General features: G+C 39.4%; 1 protein-coding gene and 1 long non-coding RNA gene across 3 annotated transcripts; one reads left to right on the top strand and one right to left on the bottom strand.

The window, feature by feature from the left end:
* Positions 1-2: 2 nt before the first annotated feature.
* LOC111259504 (eukaryotic elongation factor 2 kinase) lies at positions 3-20420 on the bottom strand. Of its 2 annotated transcripts, XM_086967969.1 has the most exons (5): positions 20279-20365; positions 16648-16836; positions 6206-6523; positions 3997-5928; positions 3-3679 (listed from the first exon to the last, which is right to left on the bottom strand). In XM_086967969.1, the coding sequence occupies exons 3-5, from the start codon at positions 6345-6347 to the stop codon at positions 3552-3554; spliced, it is 2202 nt and encodes a 733-aa protein (XP_086824095.1). In that variant the 5' UTR covers positions 6348-6523; positions 16648-16836; positions 20279-20365; the 3' UTR covers positions 3-3551. The 2 variants fall into 2 exon arrangements, with proteins under 2 accessions (XP_086824095.1, XP_022687309.1); XM_022831574.2 differs by lacking the exon at positions 16648-16836 and having other exon boundaries at positions 20279-20420.
* On the top strand, positions 6530-11928 carry LOC111259611 (uncharacterized). The gene is made up of 2 exons (XR_002679725.2): positions 6530-8683; positions 11769-11928. It is a non-coding gene; the product is annotated as an uncharacterized LOC111259611 (long non-coding RNA).
* Positions 20421-20898: the final 478 nt, after the last annotated feature.

The raw sequence follows: 20898 nt of genomic DNA on the forward strand, positions 1-20898 counted from the left end.
TGTTTATGTTGGCAGCCTCTGAATAACTGCGCCCCAGCGCTTTATTGAGGTAAAAATTGTAAGAATATATGTATATGCGTATTTTTCAAAATTGTTTCACCATAAATAGTATTCATTTAGGGGAATGGCTGGTAGACGAGAGTCCGACGTATTATTTAGTATGCCGTCTATGACGTTCATATGTCACATCTGCTAAGTGTCGTCTTATGACATTACCAGTTCACTACTTAAATATCAATATATCACGCGAGGTTAGAAATGTGTAGCAGCATAAATACATATATATATCCTTGTATAATATATCATAAATTATATATACACTAGCTGCGAGAAGTATTTGACTACCTTTGTAATTTCAGACCAATTTCAATGATTGGCCGAGTAGATAGATTTTTCGAGCAAGCGAGCATTATATATTATTTATTTGAAAAAAGAATGACTAATAATGGCAATATTAGTGTCTAATTCAGTCGAAGTTAAGTGATCTAATTGCCGGTCTGCTAAAGAAAAGCGAAATGTTCTTAGTAGAATAAGCTGTTGATTTGCTTAAAATATCAGCTCAATATACAAAACAAGAACTGTTCGAGCTTGCAATTCTGCACAAAAATAATCTCGAAATAGTCAAAATCTACCTTAAAAGTGAATTTTAAGGTCTGTGTCCGCGCAGAATTGTAAATTTATTTCAGCTTTGCTTTATATGTATCCTCTGATGAGAATTTTTAACGCCACAAATGCTTGTGAGAGACGCATGTCTGTCCTTACCACGTTCCATCTTGAGCTGCTTCAACTAGACAGTAATCTATTTATTTAATAATCTATAAAGTGCTTTCTTATTTTAAAGCGCTGAATAATTCGTTACATTCTTGGAAATGATTCACCATAATCTTCGCGCACTTATTCGTTATCCATTTGCATGAAAGGTTCGTCAATTTCTTTGGTCTTCCCTTGCGGTTTGGGTTGTAATCAGTTAGCAAAAAAAAAACGAGGTGCAGTGGCCACCTGCTCCATAAATTTTTGCGAGTGTTTTGGATATGTATTATAGTGAAGATATTTGTATAATTGTAAATGTAAGTTCGAATCGGCATGGTCCAAGCGGTCGGCGACAAGCGCTTTATGAGTGCTTTGAAAGCAGTTTTTTGTACGTCGTAGTCTCTATTAAACAGATATCGCTGGTTCAATTTTTTTACAGAAAGAAGTGCGTGATTGTTGTCTAGTAGTGTGGTTTTCCGTAGTATTATTCAGATAAATTTGTCTGCAATTTTAAATTTCTTTGTATTTTTCGGAGCTACGCAGTGTATATGTAGAAGTATAAATTTCAACAACACTCTCCAAACCGTTCTGTTTCAGTCTTCAATTTCGTTCTGAAACATTGTCACGTGATCGCTAGGTTTTTACGTCTCCGCTCTTCAGTTTCTTTATTTTGTTTGCCAAAAACGTAATTTTGTGAAATCTGCAGAGTAATAGTCCAAAAGGCCTTACGAAAAACCTACATATTATCATTACCACTATCATAGAAATAATTTTAAAACATTTTTTATTCTTTTATACGTTCTTTTAATAACTAATGCGGTCATAAATTCTTTTGAAACACACACTTGCGGCAAACTCATACAGAGAAAGTGCGTACACACAATATGATTTAAAAATTGTTTTGCTGAATAAGAATACAAGTACTAAGTCGGAGCAATATGTATTTCAACATGCAAGAGTCGTAACAACCTTGAATATCAAGACTTATATAAAACCAATATTGTTAGGTGGGCTGATTTTCATTTGTTGTAACTGCATTGCGGGATTGAATATCTTAAACAGTCGCTAATGAAACATTTTTACCATATCATGAATTTTTTATTTCATATAGATAGAATTAAAATTCATATTAAGACAACGCGATTGTTGTGTCGCGCGATCGAGGACCTTAGCGGATATCTGGCTCTAATTTGTCCATATCTAAATCAGACTAGAGCATACGAATCTCGTAGCAAAGGTGCGTTTAATGAGATCAGACAATAGTTAGATGCCTGGAATTGTTGTTACGAATTACTACATATAAAGAGGTTGTGTATTTTCTCAAAGCGCCTTTTTCATCACACAGGTTAAGGCGGATTTTTTTCCATTAATGGAGCGAACTTATCCGATTCTTAGCAGTTCTTATTTCGTTTTTATAGCAAAGCAAGAGCCATCTTCGAAATTACCGTTTTAAATTTTTATCATTTGGTCATAGATTTCTTGTTGTGATGTATTATTATTATTGTTGAGCTGACAGTCTTCTATTCATGTCTGTTTTTTGTGTTTGTGAATTAAGGGTGAGCGAAAATACACAGGTACAATAACATCGTCTTGGTAGGTACTAGGTACAACAGTGCAACATGCAACATCAATAGGACAACAAACTTTCAGGTTAAAGGGTCAAAATTATTAACGTTATTAGAACTGTCTTACTGACGTTGGTTATGGCTAAGGCTAATATACGCCCTGACTATATATAAGAGCTAAAGTAGCATGACATACAGCAACAGCAAATGTCAGACACCTTCATTCGTCGGTTGAACATCGATGTAATTGTGATTCTGTTAGGTTCTATTTGGATATATACTGAATTAAGTAGACGTCGCATCAGAGTATGACGAAAAAAAGTATTCTAATCATACTAAATTGAAGGGGAGCGTATATAAGAAGGACCAGCGACAAGTCGGCATGACAACCAAAAACCAAAAAAATCACGTGTATTCGGCAATCATTGTTAATGGCTTCCCATTGGTAATTGGTTTTATCATTTGACTACCAAATTCCAACTCAGGGCGTATGTGTGAAGCATTTGTCAACCCATTGTATTGAAAGTTGCAACTCGTATAGAAGTTGTCGGTGACAAAACGTAATAGTATCAACCGTTGTTGACTAACGTTAGAAAATTATACTGATGCACGTTATTACAACCATTATCGCTGTCTTCGTCTTCATCACTACTTTTCAGCCCGTCATCAGTAGTACCCTTGGTTGATTCTTATCAAGAAGTAAGCGGTCAATTTTGGTGGGGAAATGGGGGTACGTAAATAGCATTCGGCCAGTGAGGAAGCAATTTATTTTCCGCTAGTTATGGGAATAAATAAATAATTACACAGGTTATATAGACTGGTTGGATTTTTAGCGTTGGGGCATCTTGCATACCATGTTTGCGTTTTTTTTATTTTTGTATGCTGAATATTGATGTTTTGAACTTTTATGATGGAAAATTGCACGCAGCACACTGAGAAAAGACCTCGCTGATTACATAATAGATCTTTCATCTGACTTCGATCACCTTTTGTTATACTCATCGTATACGGTACTTATTATTTGTTGTTTAAAATCGGCTCTCATCAGAAGAGGTTATTGGAACCTCTGGATTTATCCATATTCGAACAGGTTCTTGTGGCTTAGTCCTAGAATCGGAGACCCTGCTCTTAATGACAACGTGCAATATTCTTAAAAACAAATTATATTCGCTTCTATATGCGGTAGTCGTAGGCGCACACTGGATTTGCCAAGATCTGAATTTTTCGTACAGCTTTTTAAAGGCTCTCCGCGAGTTCGTAGTATTTGTTAGCCAGTCGTCCTTTTGTGGCTGCCATGGCCGCCTCAGCGGCATTCTGGTACAGTTCGTAAGCTCTTTCTTTATCCTGCTTCAAACCGTTTCCTCCTACAACGACCCACAAAAATTACAATTTTATTGCAAATGTAGGCTTTTTAAAAACCACAAACGCGCTTCAAGGTAGTTGGATATTGTAGGGATTCATTCAAACCGTCATTAGTGAGAAGTAACGATCTTTCAAATTTAAACATGAAATAGAACATGAATAGTGTCTGCATTATTTTAAAACATAAGCAAGTATAAAATATTTAGACCAAATGAAATCAAGAGGTGGTTCTTAATTTAAAAAAAAAAAAGATACGAATGCAACGAGGCATTTTTAGCCTTTAAATCCTTTGAAAACATATGCATTGCAGTGTACTCACCGACCGCGTATATACTGGCGAGACGGGCCATCAATATATAGGCGGGTTCTTGCATGCTCTGGCAATCGAACTCCCCACCTTCGTCAAATTCAGCTGACTGCACCGCCAGTTGATACCATTCGACAGCCTCGCACCAATTCTTTTCCTCATCAAGGTTCTTTGCCAGTTCTATCATACACACGCGATCGCCAGCAGCCGCAGCTAAGCGAAGATACTTCGCAGCTCGCTCTTTGTCTTCCGGCAGCTCCACATCTTCAAGGAGGTCATGGGGGACTCCCTGATACATTTTAGCTAAGGTTAATAATCCTTCGAGATTACCGCACTGCGCTGCCATATCAACATGAAACAAAGCTGCTTCTTTATTGTACGAAAGCGGATCATCCTCCGAACTGAACCGACCATTTTCGTAGTACCGTGCTAGTTCGATGTGAATACGTCCTAAAATGCTGGGCGGCAATTGGCCTCCTGATTGTTCAAACGCCCTGTTGCGAAACTCAATCTCATGTGCTACACTTGATGGTTGCGCCTTCTGTTGTACTTGTTGTTGAAACTCAAGCTTATCACTTTCGGTATCCCCCAGAAAGCTGCACTCAGAATCGCAGCGGACGCGTCCCCCATTGTTGCGTGATGTACGAGGGCCGTCGTCATCCTCACTGAAGCCGAGGCTATCTAAGACGGAATCAATGTCCACGTCTACATCAAGAGCCTCTTCACTTTCTGAACTTAGGGAGCGCTCGTACCCTTGGGAATCGAAGGTGCTGTTGGTTGAGGGAAACGGATGTTCGAGGTGCGCAGGTGGCGAAGGTGTCTTGCTATCCTGACTTTGGGAGTCCTGGCGACGTCTTCCACCCAAGCTTAATGTGCGAGCACGGACAAGTTGCAAATCAACTGGCGAACTATATGTGCGCACACGAACTCCCTGTTTCATGTACTGCCACTCAAGAAAGCTAGTCATAGTTGTCGGAGAATTCACAGGAGAGACGCCACAGTTTGAGGATGCCAGCTGACGCACGCACGTCTCACCGCCTTGAGACATCTTGCGCACATCTGAAACTGACTTTTCGGTTAAATCTAGATCAAATGGTGTTAATTTCAGGCTCTCACAGATAGGGTTGCAGATATGCGACTGAAAAAACAGTGCCATGCCTTTTACGCCAAGATTTCCTTCGTTGAAGTCGGTTCCGTCACAAGTATGGATCTGAGGATCGGTATAAAGGTCTCCAACGCCTTGAATATCAACAACGATTTGTTCATGTCCAGACTTTTCGAACGTGAAATGCGAAAACGCCTGCGGTGTGAATCGAACGTTTTCGCATTGTATGAAGCCAGAATTGGAATTGTACTTAATGTACTTTCCTTCTATAAAATGTTCAAGATGATAAATGGGCTTGCCGGGTCGGTCCAAAAACTCGATCATACTCATTTGGCAGAAATCCACTTTTTTCGGTGGATTGTACCTATTAAACTCTTCACCCCACAGTTTGGAGTACATCTGGAGCTTAACATCCTCCATATACACAGATCGATCCACGGGATTGAGGTATCGTTTTGCCACGTAGTTCGTAGACACTGTATGGTTGATTTGCGTAGGGCGCATCCTTTTGAGGCGAAAGCATTCTCGCATGGCCCCACGTCCAAATGGCTCTTTCGCCATCTTTATGAGTATCTCGTCCTTAACCCATTCGTCCTTGAGAGGATTATAACGAGATCGCAGTACGCGTTCAGCTTCGCATTTCTCAAGATGAAACTTGCCAAATGGATCTTCCATGCGTAGTGCCTTCTTTGCAGCCTGCTGCCAGCGGTTAATGGCCGAAATCTGTGCTTTCACACAGGCCAGAGATTGACCACGTTCATCATCTTTCTTGCGTTTTCGTGGGATATCCATAGCAACAGAGAATACGCGCGACTCTTTAAGGACTCGTGTTTCCACTTCTGAAAAGTGGCAAAACCAAAGATAAACGGCAAAGATACGCACACGTACTGATTTGATTTGTTTTCGAATTTAGTAAACACGTATAGAAATATTATTGACTGATCTACACCTACGGAAACGCAATTATAGGACGCGAGCAGCGACGATGTCAGCAATTAGGCTGCTGTACCCATATCTCAATTCGAACTTAGTTTTTGTGGTTTCCGTTTTTGAGCACAAGATGGTATTACAGCGGTGAATCCACGCGTGGAATAGTTTAGTGTAACAAAATCATACCATCATCCTGCTCGTATCCATTATTATGTACGATATCGACTGGTTCGAGTGGTTCGATTAGTAGCTCCCACTCATCGTCGTCACTCGGAGGGGGGCCTACACAAGCCTTGTCGTTGGCCGGATCTTCATCCTCCTTCAGCATCTTCTTTGGTGCTATTTGTCCGCCTTGACTATTTTTTCGTAGCGACAGCTTGCAACGACAGCTTCGCTCTTAACCTATTTATCGTCTTTTCTTCCGAACTTAAGCCGGTGAATACAGTGCTACGTTGTTAGCTTACTCTTCCCAAAAAGGATATACCCCTTTCGCCGGCCACTCGCCTGGAAAACACGCATTAGATTCAACAAGTATCACTGGTGTATAAGTTGTAGCCTTCAAGTTAACGTTTAATCGCTACTCATTCTTTTTTTACAGCATTTTTTAGCTTAGATCTTTTTATCTATGATGTGTTGAGCCACTCTTAAGGATTAACAACGCGCAATGGCGCGTAACAGCAAACCATGCCTATAATGGTTGTTCAAGCCAACAAGGCGCCTCAGTGATATGCCTGATTAGTAGACAAGCGCGCTTTTTGAAAATTGCACTAGCACGTTATCGCTATTCCATGGAGTATATAGAAATACTGCTTCCAAGCGAAAGCTAGTTGAATAAACAAGTAAAACCCTATATTACGGAATTATTTGCGTGAACAAGCCTTTAAGTGCGTGAATACATACACGCAGTTAAAGGCTTGTTAGAACAAGGCATCGGCCAGGCCTACAGAAAGGAGTTGGGTTTGATGGTCAGCCAGTTTAAAAAATAGTTAACTTTTCGCTATTTGTTGAGGGTTTAATTTTACTAACGACAAACAAGTACACCGCCAATAATACATGTCTATATAAATCTGTATACAGAATCATATCTTTACATGTGTGCACTCATGTATTAATATTTCATGAAATATATCTCCTCTAGGCACAGCTAATAACGTGCGCAATTTACAAATGCGAGACCTAGTTGGAAAACTTTATTTTTTTTTATTTTTTGTCAAAGTATTTACCATTCTTTTGCCATTTAAGTGCATCTATGAACTCTACTACTGTAGAAGTCTAACTTAGGACAATATAAGATAGCAAAATGTCATCTCGAAATTATGCTGAAATTAGAACAATTTATTGAGAAGCAATGTCTGCCAAATATGGTGTTATAATAGCGGTACCGTAGCGTACCTCCTGCGTACATTGACGTGGTGATCATTGCGGTGTTAGGTCGAAGATTGCTGCGCAATAAAATAATTTATGTTTGTTCACTAATATTTTCCAGTTGTACATTTCAGCTCTAATCGACAACCGGGACTCACGAAGCTCTAATGGATGATATCTGAACTATACCATCAAACAGACGCCATACACTTTTGCAATTGTGTATTCGCTGTAGAGTAATGCCCTGCCGGTTCAATCGCGTCTGCCAGTTGATGTGACCGTCCGAAATTATCGTAGAGCATCCGTTTTTTATCGAAGGTTACAGGTCGCTTACTTTCTCCAGGCTAATTTCCGAGTTCAACATTTCGTTTCCGGAATCGTTTAGGCCAGCAGCTCATGTTGTTTGTAACAGTAGAGGAATACAAGGTCTTATGCTCCCAGCTATCTCCGCTGCTACAGTTCTACATTGGAACTTGTCTTTGTTGACCACTCGAATATTCTGATTTTCCATAGCTCGCTACAACTCGTCCGCTGAGCGCGCGAGTGACGATATTCGAGTGAATGGCCTCAAACTGCAAAGAGTGCAGGTCTTGAATGCAACAAGACAAATACCGCGAAATTTCGTACCGTTTTAAAACGACGTAATTTGGAAGTATTGAGTTTTATGTCTTACAGTAAATAATTTGTTAGGAAGGAATAGAGTTTCGATCTATGAAACTCTATTCCTTCCTAACAAGTTCATGTCGAATGCCATTACCGTTGGATATTTGGTTAAATTCACGGGCGCAGCTAGAGAGACCCATTTAGTTTAAGGTTCTATCCCTAAAGCCCATGTTGACAACAATACTTCAAGTGAACAACAACCGGAATATGCTTTTGCAGTAAAATATAATTCTCGTCCAAGCACTGCTTCGATACGCAATGCACTATATTCAAACGAACGAAACCGCTTGTCCCTACATAGCCCGACATTTCGTCAGCAGGCAGACTTCTGTTCTATGCACTGTTGTTGACTTCAGACCCCTAATCAGAGACTCTCCTGCCGAGTGCTACGCGCATGCTAGCAATTCCGACACCCTGACACACATAAGAATGCGCAAGAGACGAATTTTGAACACAGTGCCGCTAATCGCTGACTAATTCGATTGTGGTCCTTGCGCTTTCAGTATGAGAAGAGGCCCCGACACAGTAGCAGGCCCTGGCGATAGCGCGTTGTTTGTCTCCTTAGGCCCAGTGAGAACTATGGACAAAGAGGAGAATTTTCACTTTGTGACACTACTGCCTCACAGATGCAATCAGGTAACAGGTTATAACCCTTAAATTGCAAACTGAATGTAAGACATGTGAAACTGTTAGATCGTCATTTTGTACCACCGATAAGGCTAATATATACGGTAGAACACAATGCCTTCTTGTTGACAAAACTCTAGTAAAATGGTTGTATTGCTTACTTAAAATGCTAGAAAAAAACGTTTGTCTTCTTTTTTCTATGGTTAATCGGATTTATTTGTTAAGGTTTATATGGTAACAAGTTCCGCTTTTCAACTTGCTTGCTAGAGAGACAACTTTATTATAATCGTCCTCTGTTTCCCGTAATTGTCTTAAGCTTGTCGAATATTTGATTAAAACAGTCATTATTATTAGGTATACTTGTGAAAACACTGACATGGCGTTAATTATATAAATTATTTATCTGGAACCGGTGTAAAGCGAATATTGCAGTACGTGTCAATACAAAGAACACCTGGGTATTAAACATTTATAGTTTTATAGGTTTATAAGCGACTTTCAGATCAGACAGAAATGATTTAACACATTTTGAAGCCCATGAATATCCTTATCCCATGGATTATTCAAAAAACAACATAGAGTATAAAAAAGTCCTTTACGGCTACACCTGAAAGAGGTGTTACAGATATATGTTTTACTTAGCCACAAGTCTACTTTTGATTCCTAAAGAGCAGGTCCTTTACTCTAATTGGCATGTACATATATGGGTTGAATTAGTGAATGATTATCGAATATTGATGTTACTTCGTAACTGAACCTCACCTATTCTTCTAGCTTTTGGCGGGTCCTGCTTGATTTGCCAGGTCTCCACAACAGGCTAGATGACAAGTTAATCACTTGTTTTTACGTTTTCATATACGTTTTAGCATTATTTGCCGACATAGAGAATTTAAATCAGCAATGACGAACTGGGTGCTTTTTATTTATGGTTACAACGGCAATGCGTGCAAAGATGTGCGTTAGCAATTAAGATCCGTTTCCTCTTCTAACATTGCATTTCGAATTAACTACTATATATTATTTCTTCCGCACCAAAACCTGTATCGTGTTGTTTGTCTAATGTCTGTCTTGAATCATAGTAATCGTTCACCTGATACCTAATTCCCTTTGAAGATTATTTTGAACTGGGTAAACGTAGCTGGGAGTTATGACGAACATCTTAACCAAATCACGGAAAAAACCAATACACAACAACGCTTGGTTTCTACGGGGTCATTGTGACAACCGAATAAAGCAATGAAGCAGTTGCAGCTAATTTCGACAAAAATAAAATGGCTTTTTCTAACTAGGAAGGTCTTGTATACGAGATAAACACTTGAAACTTACAATAGCAAACATAGAAATCATTAAAATGCCACTGGAAAAATAGCGTTCATCAATTTCAATCCTTTCCAATGGTTTTAAGTCCCAGTAATTGAATAAATGATATTACTGGCCACTTCGAGTCTATAACTCTAAGGCAGTCGGAGAATAGCTATTGTCCCAATGGACTGCAAAAATGAATGACATAAAATGATGTCAGACAGATTTAAACATTATTAATTAGTGCGGTATCATCGATATCAGCAGTTAAATGTCCCGCAACAATATACAAGTTCATCAGCTTCGTAATGGAAAAAAATAGTACCCAGTTCTAAGTTTACTGAACTTAATTATTATTGACGAGATCAAATCCAAAAAGCTGGCCAGATCCGCATGCTTCAATTACTGGCCGATTGAATTACAACGATGTGAAGACAACTCTAACCTAAAACGGTGTTTTCATACTGGGCACGCGTTACAATATGAATGTTGAGATAGAGCTTTTCAAGTGGCTAAAATCTCTACAGTTTTGACACCATAAGCCTCTAGTTAATTAAGTTATTTGCAGTTAACTTAGTGATTTGTCTGCAACGTCATTTTATTACAACGGCAATTTATCGGTTCGACTTCGGCGGCGCGTATGCATTTGAAAAGTCATTATGATCTTTACTCAAACGTTGCACAGCATTTTCGGTATGATGGTAATTCTATAAATGCTTCTGTTTATGAACTTTTTTAAGTTAATATTAATCCATTAGCGGCCTGTCAAATCTAATTAGTATGACCGCGAGCCCTCATCCACAGACAACGGCATAAGTCGTATGAGACATTGAATATGTTAGAGGTCGTTGACTTCTTTCGATATTTTCAATAACTGCACTGGTAGAAGTGATATCAGCAAATGAAGCAGTATCACCAATAGCTGCGATCAACGTCGCATACTGGGCCAAGTATTACTCAATGTAATGGACAACGACTGTCGCTGGTTTTACTAGTACAGGTATTGCTCGATTGTTGAGGAAAGCGTGCGACTTCATTCCGAATAGCAGAAGATGTCGAAGAGCGAAATATCGATAAGTGACTAATTTCCATACTTATGATGTATGGTAAACTACAGTTTTAATCAAATCTCTGCTGGTATTGACGAGCGAATTGACGTGCTCGTATTGAACGAGTACCTTGGCAGGATCGATTTTTCAAATCAACACCCCAGCAAGCGGCCCAGCCAATGCTAAATACACACTCCAGAAAAATCGCTATTTCATTGTTTCTAATGTTAAGAATCAATGTATGTTATATTTTTTAATATTCCGTAGATGTCCTATTTATATACGGAATATTTCCCTTGAAGCATTATTACATATATATATATTACCTAAGTGCCTCTCATTGCTGTGCAGTTGTACATGTGTTAACCTTGAATTTATCTTTTGAAATATCATGCACTTTTAAATATTTCAGGTTGCATTATTGACTGAATCTAAGGATATTAATTAGCTTACAGCATAAATCGTCCGGATTCGAGCGAAAAACCGGAAGAGGTTTATTAGATGTATGGTTTTGCGTTTATGCCGAGATTTTTGCAACATGGTTAACAGAAATTACATAAATTAGAATTATAAGCTTCGTTGATCAGGTGTAATGAAGACGGGACGATTTAAAACGTCCGGTCAGGAGCAGCACATTGGATCCATTTGAAATAATAAATTTATCAATTTCTCAGGAATGGCAACTGAATAGGTAATATGAACTCGTATCTTGCTAAAATAACTTTCCTATTATTCGTTGGCAGGGACACCCATAACGGCAACGTCGGTAATTGTAAACTTTCTCTTCAAAGCTCGAGCGGAGGAACGTGTCCTATAGATGGAAGCCTCACGTTATGGTAGCAGTGCTTTGCTTCGTTATGTTCCAGCTAAAGTATTCAATAAACTTCATCGAAACCATTAGAATTTATGTATTTTGTTGTTGTTGATATGTAAATGTCAACAGAAAAATAATCCCGGATGAAAAATGACGCGGTAATGTAATAACAATGGACATACTTTTTGGCTCTTTCTATTGAATATGACCGGTCTGTTGATATACATTCGAACATATATACACAACATGGATATGTCCCTTATATCTAAGCTGTGGTCGGCTCTATCGTAATTCATTCAGAAACGTTTTAAGCCAATCAATTCCTCTGTGTTTCGAGTTGTACCTCCGGTATAGCTGCTAGGCGCTGCATCAGACGGCTGACTCCCAGCACAAAACGAACTAACTGTGTGTACACGCCCGGACCCGAGTCCAGATTACATGTTCCTAAGATTAACAGGCAGATACGTTAACCACTAAGCTATCAAGGGAACCACCACTTTCTAACGGGCACTTTTCCTACCTGCCTGCTGCTGGTCCTGTCTTCATAACCTAAAGTTCGATTTACCTATTACAGGGATAATTGAATTTAGCAGAGGTGGGAGCTTTTTAGAAAGTTTTTAGAACTTCTTTAGATTGGTCGATAGCTAAACACGTGTCTATCTCGCGGGCGGCTAATCGTGACTACAGCCGCTATGTCGACGCATCTGAACATTCTTCGCCGGCAGTGAGAAGTTGATTGGATTTTTTGGTAAAGAACCCCACAAGCTTCCTTCTCTTTTTATTTATCTATTACTACCATCTGCTATGAATCTGGCTGCACCGCAATAATCAATAGTTGCAGTCCAAGCGATACTTCTTACCGGTGACTCCGCTAACAAACTGTCATGAGTACAAGCGCATGTGTTTGTAGCATTAGATGCATGTATAAGCTATATGCGTAGATAACTTAACAGTATTATTATCAGTGAATTGCGATGATAAGGGGAACCAGATACTGGCTAGAACGAGAGGTACCGACGGCAAATTAACAGCAATCAATGCCGTGCTGTAAATCAGCGCATCAGACTCATCACCGGCAGGTGATTATTCCGATTCGAATTGCTTCTGCAAGAAGGTTAATTGGTGGCTTCCTAAGCGGGAACAATGAGATCTTGCCTACTAAATTACAAAGCTTGTCAAGCTGAATTGTCAAAGGGAAAAAGTATATAAGATAGCGGCATATGCTTTGTGGACATGAAAGAGTAACGGAGAAGTGCACAATTTGGACAGTAGCGAGCAAACGTAAGCGAGCGAGACGTAAAGATTGACTATGGTAAGTGGATAAATTAGCGACCGATATTTACGACATAGTTTAGTCATTGGCGTTATAGCTGTTAGGTCTACCTGCCGTTCGACTGGTGTCGATGAGTTGCGGCTTTTATTGCCGCTTGTCGCTGTTATCGTTGCTACCATTTCCATTGTACCAGACGTGATCACGAATAGCCAGACCTTACTTGCCAGGCTCACAAGGCATCGTCGAGGGCTTTGCAAGTGCGGCACGAAATGTCTCGTTCCGAAGTAGCGTGGTAGCAGCAATTATAGCGCCACGCCGCTGGCTTAAGGCCACAGAAACAAAAAATAACAACCGGCAATCCGAGATCTGTAACCGGTAAGGAAACTACTACCTCCAGACATCGCTGCAACGGCAGAAACAGCAGAAGCGACTGCAGTACCAACCGGCCACAGCATGAGCTTCACACCATCACTACGCACATAAGGCTTCGAACTTACCCGAACGTGTATATAATGGCGATGGAGCAGAAACTGTCCCTAAATAATTTCTCTCATAGAGCGGCCATAATCTACAAACACGTCTTATACAGTCTAAAACATAAGCGAAAGACAAGCCTCACCCGCGAGCATGCAGTGATACAGTTAGACGTATCAACAGACATCGATAGGGAGGGATAATAGATTACAACAAGGAAAACAGCAACGATTGTGGACTAGATGCAACAATCGTTTGAAAATTATGATAGTGTTCGCGGTCACACTAGCGCATGTTCAAATTTTCAGAGCCGAGTTATGGACGGATGCACGGAAGCAAGCATAAAGGCTATAGAATATCTTCCGTACCCTTTCTACTCTCTAAAGAAAGAAATTTTTTTGCTTTGTATCGAATAATCGTATTAGGTTTATCGCCTGTATTATCACTGTTGATCTGTATACATCCTGGTCAAATGTTTAAGACTTTCATTTGTTGTTGCACTGAGCACAATGTCCTCACTCCGACAAACGTCCATAATGATCAAATGAAACTTCGAGAAATATTCATATTCTGTAATAGTGCATAATGTGAGATTGTTGCTTATTTTCAAGTAACTTAAACTAGTCCTTGACCATCTACCCTAGAACAATAAAATATGCTTGATGCAACAGTAAGACTCCGCGTTGCGTAAAGCGATTTGTTAACACATTAAGAAAGATCTGTCGAAAAAAGCGATATCAAGCAGTTTTAGTAATAGCAAAATATGTGATGGTCATAATAAAATTAATCACTAAATTCAGTTGAGAACTATAATAGTTTAATGTTTTCAAGCACTTTTCGGCTACACGGATGGCGCCATAGTTTCTACTTGCTGTCGTGAGCCGTGAGGTGAATCATGTGACGAAGGCTAAATGGTGAGAAGAGGAAGTAGAGTACTCAATTTAATCACGCCGATAATCCTTTTAAATCCGTCCACGATATAAACACAGCGAATTATCAATAAGCAAACACGCTCTCTCTGTTCGCGTCGTTCAAGGTGACCATTTCCCACCCAAAACTGTGTGTAGATTTAACACGTTCGCAATTGTTTGTGGTCTATATAGTGCACGCCGCTGGCGAGTTTATATATTACGCAGGCATTAGAGTCCTTAAAACGCGAATGACCTTCTTCAACATTCGAAAAGTCTGGCCTCGTAGTTTTCTTTGATTTGGAAGAATCAAGTAGGCACATGGGCACGTGGTGGTTAAGTAATACACAAATTACGATGTATCTAGCATTTAGAATAAGGATTGTAGTGTGACGACCATGACACTAATAAACGATAGCAGATTCCATACTTGGTTAATAATAAGTGTATTGTTAAGGAATCTTGAACTGTACCTATAAAAAAAATCATTGTTAACTAATGAAAAGGATAACGACTTTGAGTCAGTCAGCCACTTTTAAAGGCGTGACCATGTGGGTGTCTACAGCATCATGGATCACATAAGTACCTTCCCCTGTCCATATCTAGAATTTCAGTATCACAAAGCTACAGACTACCGGCTGACTTATTTAGACTACACCTAACTTCTAAGATACGGCTAATAATAAACATGGGACAAAATATTAACGATATAGTCAGGACTTGTTTGTTAAACATAGGAACGTTAATAAATTATATTTGGGAGCCTGGCATTTACTTGCATTTTTAAAGTAAAAAAATAAAAGAAGTGACTTCACAGCACTTATAAAAATAAGTGCTGTGAAGTCATTTCTAAAACTAATGAAAATCAAACAAGTGCATTTAATATAACGAAACATTTTTTGGCTTTGATAGACTGTCTGACAGAAACGACCTCCAAGCTTGTTTTTTAGGGCTTTATGACAAAAACCCATCGCGCCATTGGCAAAAGCACTATCATAAATGTTCGAATATTCTAACGACGCTTCTTCTTGGCGGCCGTTATATACGTATGGCACACGTGGAGTGCCACATGCAGCTATTGTGTGCTCGTCAAACAAGAAGAAGTTATCAAAAATTATACCATCTGCGATGTTACAACAGCCTAATAATTTCTGTGTACTTGTTAGACACAAACACCGCGTGTTTTCAGGTCCTGCCCAGTTACATACAAATACTACTGCCAAGGTAACAACGCGTGTTATAATAATAGTAATAGTTTTTGTATTCTAATCACCCCACGTGCTGTCGCTAATGTAAAATCTACCAATGGCGATTTCAAACTATGGAGGTCTTTTCTATAAACGCGCGGGATGTTAATAGAATAGTAACAGTGCACAGAAAGGACGTGTTTATGCCATGTAAAGACAGAAATATTTTAATCAATGCCTTATACCGGACCAGCATTCCGTTGGTAGTTCTAACTTGGATATCGGTAACCAGTCCTTCTAGCGTGGCACAACAGATTTAATTCCAGCCGACATCTGAATAACGTATTTTAGTTGATTCAATATCGGTGGGTTTCTATCTCATTCTGCTTGCTCAATAGATCACTGTGGCCATTAGAAGGACATATGTAGAGTTTTGCTGGCACGTCGAAATAGCCTCACAAGAGTATATCTCTTTGGTTCGATGTACTCCGGGTCTGACCAGAATGGCCATTTCGATGAAACTAGATTTTTGTTTAGTTGCTGTAAATTTAATCAGCGTACGTCTGGTTATATACAACAATACATCTAGGTAACAGTACTGAGGCACGATTATTAGACTTTAAATTCACTAATACTTGGTATTTGTTTTTCGCCCTGATATTTATCACACGGCAAAGTTAGCCATTGTTCACTTTTTGGAGTTGCAACTATTACTTTAAACGCCTAATATAAGTATAGTTAGCTAATACTGACAAAACTAAGTAGCAGCCACTTAGGAAAGTGCTAACTACGTTACAGTAAATTTTTGTAATTCTTTGTAACTTGACTTTGGTTGCTCGCCAAATTTCATTGTGTGAGCGCATAATCAACACGACTAAAACTGGTCACAGCGGGAACCACTCAAATCTATCAATAGGCATTAAATGTGGCAGCTGTTTGCGCTGTATATTTTAATTTTTTATCTACCTGTATTCGTTGTCACCGTTGCTGTTTTGTTCATTGCGGGACGGTTCGCATTCAAGAGCCGATACGGAAACCGTTACATAACGATGCCGTATTAACCCACTCTATCACCATTTGATTTACCGAAACGATCACCGACGAAATTTGCAACGGCGCCCAGTTTCGGTGCCGAACAGAGATTTTGATAACGACCTTAATATTAGTAACACAAAATAATGATCCATACGTAAGAGTGTTATCAATCTTAATATAATAACTACGAAGAAAAATGCTAATAATGATTGCCATGATTGTGGTTCAAATAATAAATTAATAATAAAATATATCGAGATCAATAACAGAGCTAACTAAAAAGTTTAATTAGATACTGATCATTCGTACGTATCTTGGACATGAAATTGTAATGGCAGTCGAATGCCAAATGTTACGTTTGGTTTCAAATTAGCGTTTCATTGAAATAGTGATTTTCAGTTAACTGTAATAATGGCCTAGGTGAACTCGTAGTCCCTTTGTCAGAACAAGTGAATAATTTTGATTAGTGCGCATTAGCATGAAATATAGAAGTTTGGCACTACCCGATAACATACAGTGAAGTAACTATTTTTAATCAGAAAATTACTGTCAGCAGATGCGCGTTACTTGTACCATTCAGTCCAGGAGGCTTGGCGCCCCTAAGGTCTAAAGCACACTCGCCAATTACCGCATATTGTATAAAACTACCCGCGTTCAGCGAAACTCACGAGGGAGTCGCCTTAATGCTTTGATCTTTTTAGGCTTGATCGTGTGAAAGCTGCTTAGATGAACACTGTTCATGCTAATATTTTCTTTTTCAATGCTACATTTAGTTTGAAAAAACTTACTGCATTTAATAATTGTAATGGTAATGCTGCCATTCTATGAAACACCGTTATTGTCCGCCTGAAACTTGGTCCTATTCGTCATAAGCAGCACCGTCGAGTTCCTTTCTCCATCGAACAACTAGTTCTCATTTCTTTTTACCTTGCTTAGCTCAGGTATTTTTTCAATGTGAGGACTATTTCATTCTTGTATTTGCTAAAATTTCCTTTTGCTTGTTCTCTCCGCGGAGCCAAGACCTAAATATGGCTGCCTATTATTATATTATACACTGAATGGATCATACAGGCACAGCCTTTAGTTGCAAGCTCAAATAATAGCTGCAGCATTACACACAATTTGCTTCGGCAACTTGCGTAGAGGGTAGCAAATAAGAAATTGGGGCAACGGCGATAGTGACCCAAACACATCGAGATACGATTTTTACAAAAGCAAGCTGCAAAGCTTACAAAAGCAATTGGCAAAGCGCGCTGTTTCTGCTTGAAGATCTGCAATGCAACACGGTCGCAGTACCGGTTATCAGAATAGAATGAGTATAAACAATAAACATTAGAAACTGATTGCCAACAGGGCTCAGTAGACGAAAAAAAAGAGTCTGAGAAACCCTCGATTGAACGGATAGCAGTGGCTCGTGCTATAAGGACCGTGCGCGCAGCCTTCACGTGGCGACTAGCCAGTGGCTTCTTGTACACGCCGATACTACATAAAACTCCGGTCAAATGTCGTCCAATGCAGCTACCGGAACCAATAAGCAGAGAAGCACAGTGGGCTGCCACCGGCAGCACGTGACAAGCACGCATAATTATACTACATGGTGATTATGGAAACGGCACATCTTCAGTCTTTACATCTATGCCGCTCACTATTGCTTTTACCTGCTACACTTTGTACTTTCTCCTTAACTCCACTCTAAAGGTAGTTATTATCATTGCATTAATTATAGTAGAATACCAACAACGAGAAAGCGATTCAGAGCACATTCAATAATAATGTGCATACTAGAGACAATAAATAACGATATCCAATAATATTAACAAGAAATCAGCGACCGGTTTGCCACACTTGTATCGATGCCACGATCCTTCCTTACACTCTAGACGTGGTGAATGAATTCGCTAACAAAAAACGGATGATGTTTTTCAAAAAAGAAAGCTCGCTAACAAGATTGTACGGACGTGACAAACTGTGGGCACCCTCTAAGGCAGCCTGCGTAAATTATGGCATTTATATTGTACAATACGTGTCAACACCTGGATTGACAGACTCTCGAGATGGCTGGTGCAAACCGTTACTGACCCTAAATCTGAGTGATCTTAGTCAATAGATCACGTATTGCCGATTTAACCGATAACAAGCGAATGACCTGCTTATGAAAGTGACACAGAGCCTAGCAGTCGTTGGATGGCTGTATCGTAAACTGACTCTCAGCTAAAAACAGCAAGTCGAGGTCGTGTAAGTACTGAGTTGACGCGATACTCAAGGCGTCTCTATTTAGTCAGTGCCACCAACGCGGTCATCAGTGCCTTCTAATCAAAATACGTGAGCAATCAATTGTTCGAGGATTAATTACCTGAACATTAAAGGAAAAATTGTCCACAATGCACGATTTCTCTGTTTAACTTAAAGCAAACACATGGTTAGAATGTATGGCCTGATGTCAACAATGTTTAACATGATTATCTAGTCAGTCTATTTTGTTTAAATCATATATCTCTATCATGCATAAAAAGCGTCGCTTATATTACGAAAAGGTTTGACAAAAAGAGTGAAGAGAAACACTTATTACGAATCACATGTTTGCCATTGAACGGCTTATCGTTTCAAATATGGTTGTTGCTAACCAATTTTAATACAACTGCATTTTGAAACCAGAGCATAACATACGCCTAAAGTCTGTTTACCATTATGTAGTCGGTTCCGTACAAGGAAAAAACGCTTCGAAACGTCCCAGCTGCTGATTAAGCTAGTTCCATCGTAGTATTTGGATACTTTAGGCTATATTCAATTGCTTTTTGAAAACGATTAGACGTTGTTAAAAGACGTAAAAGGGTTCGTTCATTGTTGGAATGTGAGAATCATACAGATCGGATCTAGCAGTCGATGTTTAACCATTCCGTCTATAGGAATTATTGAAAAGTCTCCACTTTTGGACATTCCGATGCGTAATTGATATTCTCTGCCCAGAACTCACTCGGAGCATGGGTGAGTCATGCCCACATTAATCTGACATAAACGTTTCAAAAAACTCCCTGATGACCTTTGGGTTTGTTTCTCGAAAGGCATTTAAAGGAAAGTAGAAATCAGGCATTTTCGTGTTTGTCTCTCCTGTTTCATGCATCTAGAATACTGTCGCCGCCATGAAATCGCAACATTAAACGAAACAAATTGCTCTTTTAAGGCATCGCAGCTTCTCCGAGATTGTCCACCATCGCTGTATGTCCCTCCAATCTATACTTTTTTTTTCGATTATGTCATTTTTCATTGTTTCACAAAACGTCTTTTTTCATAACATACATTTGAACCTTAAGCCGCACGAAGTGCCATAAATACGTTCTTTATGCATAGAGCTAAAAGAGTTTTCCTTTAAAGAGACGTTTAAGGGTGCGTTAGTAAGATTGCGATACTATACAGTGCATGCACGCGTCTTGTGAATTGTGTTTTTAAAGAATTATTACTGCAGTTGCATTCTCTTTAACAGTAGCTTTTCTAGTACGCTGCCTCACTCTGTGACAGTAATAGAATAGTACAATATTACAATATAACATTATATTATAGTTACCTTCACACACAGGATTCGTTTCGAGAACTTCCAGATTTTCGAGAGCGGCGCTTTTCCGATGACTGCACTCTCCTTCGCAGTCGTTGCAATCGCAGGCGTTGATATCGCTGCAGCCGCAGCCGAACGAGCTGCTTTTCCAGCTGCCCGGCGGCTGAATATAGCGAAGCGCGCGACAGCGTACTACTGGCCTGACTGCTAAGCGTTCGGAAGAAACAAATACCGGGGACACTTCCTCGGAAGGGTACCGAAGAAGGGAGAACAGCAGTGCACTGCGGGCCTAATAATAGCAGATAGGAGTGAGCGTTTCAAAAACAACAGTAACAAGGGCACGCAACAACTTACTGCGTTAACTTTAGTCTTATTCTTTACTTGTTCTTACCACTGTACGCCGTACCGCTGTTGTTAGGCATTCTAGGAATCAACTTGACTGTAACTACCTACAATATTGGCACTTATAAATAGGAGAAATTGAGCTATTTCTAGTTTTAATAATAATGTTGTTGGTATTTACAGTTGTCCCGCTGTGTCACCACACTCATCTCATTCATATCGATTAATTCGTAATTGCCAAAATGAGGCGAGGTAGTTTAAATCTCATTAATCTAATGGATGAGCCACAA

The sequence above is a fragment of the Varroa jacobsoni genome, unplaced genomic scaffold (assembly GCF_002532875.2).
Source record: "Varroa jacobsoni isolate VJ856 unplaced genomic scaffold, vjacob_1.0 scaffold_33, whole genome shotgun sequence".
In the NCBI taxonomy this organism is placed as follows: Eukaryota; Metazoa; Arthropoda; class Arachnida; order Mesostigmata; family Varroidae; genus Varroa; species Varroa jacobsoni.